Source organism: Mastomys coucha, unplaced genomic scaffold, assembly GCF_008632895.1.
Source record: "Mastomys coucha isolate ucsf_1 unplaced genomic scaffold, UCSF_Mcou_1 pScaffold21, whole genome shotgun sequence".
Lineage (NCBI taxonomy): Eukaryota > Metazoa > Chordata > Mammalia > Rodentia > Muridae > Mastomys > Mastomys coucha.
In genome coordinates this window covers 165,060,632-165,067,283 of record NW_022196904.1, presented here as the reverse complement: position 1 = coordinate 165,067,283, position 6,652 = coordinate 165,060,632, and the positions used below count along the sequence as shown (strand labels likewise).

General features: G+C 39.0%; 1 protein-coding gene across 1 annotated transcript in view; it reads right to left on the bottom strand.

The window, feature by feature from the left end:
• Window positions 1–270: 270 nt before the first annotated feature.
• The window catches only part of LOC116101150 (lipase member K), a 29,226-nt gene continuing 22,844 nt past the window's right edge, over window positions 271–6,652 (bottom strand). Inside the window, exons 9-10 of the mRNA XM_031384818.1 lie at window positions 3,982–4,053; window positions 271–532 (exon numbers count right to left, since the gene is read on the bottom strand). Coding sequence (XP_031240678.1) covers window positions 293–532; window positions 3,982–4,053 — 312 coding nt within the window. The 3' untranslated portion in view covers window positions 271–292. The remainder of the gene's footprint in view (window positions 533–3,981; window positions 4,054–6,652) is intronic.

Genomic DNA, 6,652 nt, shown 5'->3' with positions numbered 1-6,652 from the left:
ACCCTCAAGAAACTGGAGACACCAGGGAGTTTAGAGGTCAGGTGGAATGGGGGTTGGGGGCATCCACGTGGAGATAGGGGAAGGCTGGCAGGAGGTGTGGGATGTGGGACAGTCAGAGGGTGGATGGGGGGGTGGAAAATGGAATACAGAGTGTGAAAATTAAATGAATTTAATAAAAAAATGAAATTAAAAAACAAGGGACAATACAAGTTGAGAATTACTGAGGTGTCACTGTAGAGTCGGTCTCATTATTACCGCAAGACACCCACCTGCTTACAAAAACAGAGTGCCTTTAATTTTGCAAAGATTCTTCTATCATTCTAATTAGGTCTCCATAAACTTCCTGGGGTGCATCCTGTCCGAGGTAAAAATCCATATGATTGTAATGTGGGATCTCCTTATAGTAGATAAGGTTGGCAACTTTAGGGAGCAGGTTTTTAGTGTCCTTAGCATCTGCCACAACATCCTGTCCTCCACTCCACATTGCTGTTGGGACATGCATCTGAGTGATGTTGTACACAGGAGGTGTAAGCTAAAGGAAATGAGAGGGGCAAGGAAAAGGGAGGACAACATTAGATATTGAGCTACATTTTCAGATTCTAATCTGTTGAACTGAGATTCAGTTAATGACTTATAAACTCCAAAACATTATATAGCTAGTTCTCCACAGCTGTGAAAAAAATATATTAGAATAATGCCTATAAATACGAGAGACATGTTCTTACTCTTTCAGAGGTTGCAATATTTGTTTGTATGTCTTGTTTGCTTTTGGGCATGCTATGAGGCCATGCATCATGATAGAAGGATCCAGCAGAAGAAAGCCTCCCCTATCATGATATAGCCAGGACTCGAAGAAAGCATGTTCATGCAATAAAGCATTATGAAAATAAAGAATAACCTTTATACTCCTGACTTGAACTTTGGGGTAGACACTTGAGGAAGAGTTTTTCTCAAAAAATCAGGGGTTTCTCTTTCTGGTAGAACTTGACCTGAGTATGTGCACATTTCAAGATAAACACCTCTTCCATGTGCAGAAATCTGGGCTCAGTGGCTCTTTTGACACTGATGCACCAGCAGGCTTTTCAGAGAGCATTTGTACCAACACATTAAAGCAAGCACTCGAAGTGTGTTTAAGGAGATCGATCTGTACACAGAAATAGTGTGGTCCAGGATGAAACACGGCAAGCTTTCCCTTACATACTCCTGATTTTAATGACCTAGTACACACCTTGGTCTAAGTGGCAAGTACCCCAGTTGGTCCTTCTGGGAACAGAAGACCCACCACAGTGACTCAGTAGCATCTAGGCACAGCTATAAAAGTGGCCCAGACAATTTTCTGCCACATTGCTCTTTAGCTATGCAGAAAATATGGCTTTTCTTTCGGTCTGGAAACAAAGAGCTGTGTTGAGATAAAGTCATCATACAAGGACTATTTAGGAAAGAGTCAATGAATGGCAATGGTCTCTGAGCAAACCTGAGAGTGAGCTGCAAGTCAGAGGATGGAGAACATCTGATGAGCCTGTAGAAAATCAAAGGTGGTTTTTTTTTTCCTAAAAGGGATTTAGTTTCTGCTACTTGCAAATGAATAACTGACTCCTGTAAATTGTTTCTGATTATCCACACTACAGTGAATGAAGTTTGTTCTCCTTCCATTCAAAAGTTGAATAACTAATCTCTAATGCAAGCATAATTAAGGTTAAATGATGTTTCAAATATTTCTCTCCTAACGATACAGAATAGCTGGTCATAAAATAATATCTTCCTCCTTCCCCCTTCCTTCCCTCCCTCATACCCTTGCTCTAAAGACCACATGAGCACACAGTAAGAAGACAGCTATCTTCAAGCCAGACAAAGTACCCCCACTACAGTCCAGCTTTCACGGTACCTTTGCCATGAGCACAATATTTCTAGTCCTGAGGTAACACGGACAAAAGTGAAGACCCCCCCCCCCTCCAAGGGCCCGCAGAAGATCTTTCAGCAGAATAGAATCTTGCTGGGGTTGATCATAACAAGGAGAATGTGTGTCTCAAGTTCTCTTCAAAAGTGGTACTTAGGCAGAGCTCACTGATATAGCCATGTAGAATCTTACTTTTGTTGATGGGAGGGAGTGTGGGAGTCTGCGCTCTCAAATATTAAAATTTATTATCCCTCTCATCTACTAGTGGGAGGTCTTTGAAAGTGGTAAAGGCAAATTAGCAGTTCTGAGAGAGCAACACAGAAGGTAGAGAAGGAAGTAAGTGTAGATTAGCATGTCTAGTATGCAACAGGAAGTGGGGAGGGAGTGTGTGTGTGTGTGTGTGTGTGTGTGTGTGTGTTGGGGGGAATCCAGAAAGCCTGGCACAGTGTCCTACCTATAAGGAGTAACTAGGGAAAGAATGGAGCTAGTTTTTATGATTGTGGTTTTCTTAGTAGCTACATACAAAGGACAAATACTTAGCTGCCAAAATAGAGCTCAACAAAGATGGAAGGAAACCAAAGCAACATGAGGCATCAACTGACACAGGCAAGCTTTCAGGATCAAAGTCACTGGTCTGAGTTCCCTGAAGCTAGAATTCCATTACTCTAGTGACACGATTACTCTGCTAAGAACTTAGGCATTGAGAAGACGGCAAATCAAAACTCAATATTAAAATTCCGCTTTCAATGGTATCTGGTAACCTTTGCCAGGACTTCTTAGCTTATTTTTAAGTTGACAGCGAGAAATCATAAATTATTTAGACGTCACCCTTCCTTAGCAATGTTGAATCCTTAGTGATTTATGTTGGTAATTAAACCAATATAATTTATGGTGTCACTAAGTGTAGTTGTAACTAAGGCTACTGCAGAGTTTATCTTCTGTTTGAGTTTCCAGCAAAAGTTCCAAGCATGGGAACCACATCTGAACCTCGCTCAGCACACATGCATGATTTTCCTTCCATCTGTAAACACAAGGATGAACTTGACAGCTCTGATCCCACTTTCATCCAAGACTCCTAGCTCATGAGAGGAGGCCAGCATCTACAATGCTCTTCCTAGAGAAACCATATATAACCTTGGTAGAACAAGGCAGAGAGAAACACTGCAGCCTGCCATAATGTGTGTTTGGAACCTGTTCCTGCACCAAGCCCGTGGAGATTTCACTATAGCAGTTTGGGAGGACAGCCAGAATTTTCAAAACATTAAAAAACATTAATTTCCCTATTTGTACTATTTATTCTTTGCAGGTTTGAATAGATGATGGCAATGCTTTATGCTTTCGCCCAGTCAGCCATCAGGCAGTCAGGACAATGATTATGTTGCCCAACAACATTAGAAAAAAGTAACAGTAACCAAGAGCATGTACGGTTTTAGTGTTAGATATTCACTAAATTCATAATTTTAATAGATAATGCCAAGAAACATGTTAATATTATGTTACCTATTTTGTAGAGCCAGTTCCTCTTAAAGATGGCATTTTCTGACTGATTCATCTTAAAAATCCATCTATTGGGGTTTTAATAGTAATGAAGGACATCATGAGGAATCGATAGAACAGTGTTAATTTTATTAGATCAAGACCTGTTTTTTTGAAATGGGGGTCATGTTTTTTTTTTTAATTCTGTCTTTAAAACAGTGTTAATGAAGTGTTGAGGGTGCTTGTTTTTCTTTGTTTTCCTGTAAAGAATGAGTAGTGAAAGAAAAAAAAATAGAGAAATACGTTTGAGATCTAGAAATCCATAGGCCATTGTCTAGTTATTTGGCAATGTGCTTCCTTAAGTCTCTAGTAAGATGAGGGCAAGTAAAAAGTTGACCTCAAGTGACCATTGTGAGGATTACAAGCAATGACTCAGCTCAGGGTAATACCCACGAAGCACCATGTGTCAGTAGCAGTGAGCAATGCCCATCAAAGCAAACGGGAAATAGCACATACATCTTCCAGTGGACGCTGTTCTCACGGGTTCATTACAGCATGCCGCTGGCAGTGATCAGTGCCAGGCCGTGATTGGCATCAGTGTTATTTACCTGGTTGAAGTGCATCAAGTTCTGGTCAGGATTGCCCCAGTCAAAAGCTTGGAGTTGGCCAGAATTGACAGCCTAAGATTTAAAAAAACAACACATTAAAATGACATAAGAAAAAAAATGTACATTTAAAATTACTGAGCAAGAAGTACAATACACTGAGAAAGCAGATATTATACCCACTCATTAGAACATTAATCAAATAATAAAAGTAGATACTGCTTCGTGGAACCTATAGAACCTTTGATGCCCTGTCCCACATATATCTTTTGAGTGAAAATCTGTGGATAACAATACTATCAAATGCTACATTACAGATTGAGTTTCAGGAATTTATATCTGCCTATGTTTATAGGAATTTTAGCCAAAATTTCCAAACACTAAAAATGAGTAGGGCTGTTATTAAACAACTTGCCACTTTACTATCTACCAGCAAGTACCCTTATACTCTTATGAATGCATTCCCTATTATTAAATGTCTTTGTCATTATTAGGAGAAAATTCAGCAAATGTGGACTGCTTGACACTTCTGAACAGGACCAAGCCATGTGTCATGCTATGAGTAAGATCTGTGAGCGAAGCTTTGGAAACAGTAGGAATGAAGACCTTTACACCTTGGTATTCAGACTTCAAGCTTATGAGTAGAAGTACTCAGATACTTACAGTGTCCTTGATTCTGTTATTTGCCACATGTCACCCCCGTTGAATTAAGGAGGCAGATAAATCCAGATTCATAGGAAGCACTTAATTTCATTATCTTCAGAAGAATTTCTCTTCCTTATAGTTTAATTCTTTTACTTCATAATTTTTACTTCCATAGCATGTATATATATATACATATATGTATAATAATATAAATGCATACATTGCTGTAAATGTAATATATACAGTTATATATGTATTATATATGCATTATATATGTATATATAAAATGATATTTTATATGTGTGTGTTATAATACCCTGTCTCAAAAAAAAAACTAAAAAAAATTCCACACATTTTTTTTTAAAGATTTATTTATTTATTACGTATACAGTGTTCTGCCTGCGTGTATCCTGCAGGGCAGAAGAGGGCACAGGTCTCATTATAAATGGTTGTGAGCCATCATGTGGTTGCTGGGAATTGAACTCAGGACCTCCAGAAGAGCGGACAGTGCTCTTAACCTCTGAGCTATCTCTCCAGCCCAATTTCTCCACATTTTAAGCAGTATGAAGCAACAGAGTGTTTTTTAGGATCTGGAGCCTAGTGTCTAATAAGACAGTTTTATTCTCAGGCTTGAGTAATGACCCAGTCTTCTCTGCAGGGCAAGGTATCTGTGAAGTGTGAATGAAGGCAGCACTTGCCTGTTCTATAAATTTAACTGGAGGAAGATGTGTCCCTGGCAAGGTGTAACAGAGCACCCTTTACTGAGTCACTACAAGTCAAGTATGTTTTGTTTAAAATGTTTGAGACCAGCTGTGCTCTTGATTTCAGGGACTTTAAAAATGCCTATTTTTATATTTTGGAATATCTGCATGATTTTTATCAGTTGAGCATGCCTAATCTGAAAACTCCCAATCCAATCTGCTCCAGAATCTAAGTCTTTTCAGTGATGGATTAGAGATATTCAACCAGTGCTATAGAGAGATGAGCAATATCACCTTGCTTTCCCTGTCTAGATGCATTTGAAGCAAATATATCCCATCATTCCTTATGTTTGTAAAAGGCAAGAGTCTCCTTCCCCCTGTAGATGCATAAGGCTCCAGGCGCAACATTTGTAGAATGGAACGTAACTGCCTTAATGGAAACGTTTTCATAAGAATCCAGCAAGATGAAGGAAATCATACACAAAGAGTAAGAAGAGTATGGAGTAAGCTCTCAGGAACTGTGAGCTTGGCTTTGCATTTCCTAGGAAGACAGGACCACTATAGAGTGTGCGCATGTCCTCACCAGTAGCAGGCTCCATGCTTAGACCAGCCTTCACTCATAGGAACACAAAGTCTATCTCCACAAACTCTGCAGAAATATCCAATGTTTTTCATACTATTTGTAACTAATTCGAATTTTCACCTTTAAAGTGGGTCAAAAGATAGAACATATATATGTATATGTTAAAATGCAAATTACTCATTTCCTCTTGTACACAGATAGATGGGGTTATACTAATTTTGTTCAATTCTTTAGAAGGATGGGACTGAAATTATTGATAAAGAGTAAAAACTTCTGATACAGACAACATTACACAAACAATTAATATACACTCATAGACATCTTGGCTCAGAAAGTTATGCAATGTAACCAAACCCAATTTATCTTGAGCTTATCTGATATTGAGTAATCTTATCAAATGAAACTGTAACTATGAGCAAACCCACAAACCATTCATCTATTTTAATCCGTCCCTAGAAGAAGAAATAAAAGCCTTCCCAAAGAGGCTAAGTAAGGAACCTAAGGACAGGAACTCAGTCAGAATATGTGGAAATCAGGCTCTAAACCCAGGCACTGAAGATAAGAACAGATTGAGAGCAAAGGTAATCAAAAGGAGGAGTTGGTGTTGATTCTAGAAGCATCACCTTGCTAGGTAGGTTCATGTACAATCTGCATGGAGCTCTGTGGAACTACACATCAATGATTTTGTAGGTATTTGGGTATGCAAAGACAGAGAGAGAGAGAGAGAGAGAGAGAGAGAGAGAGA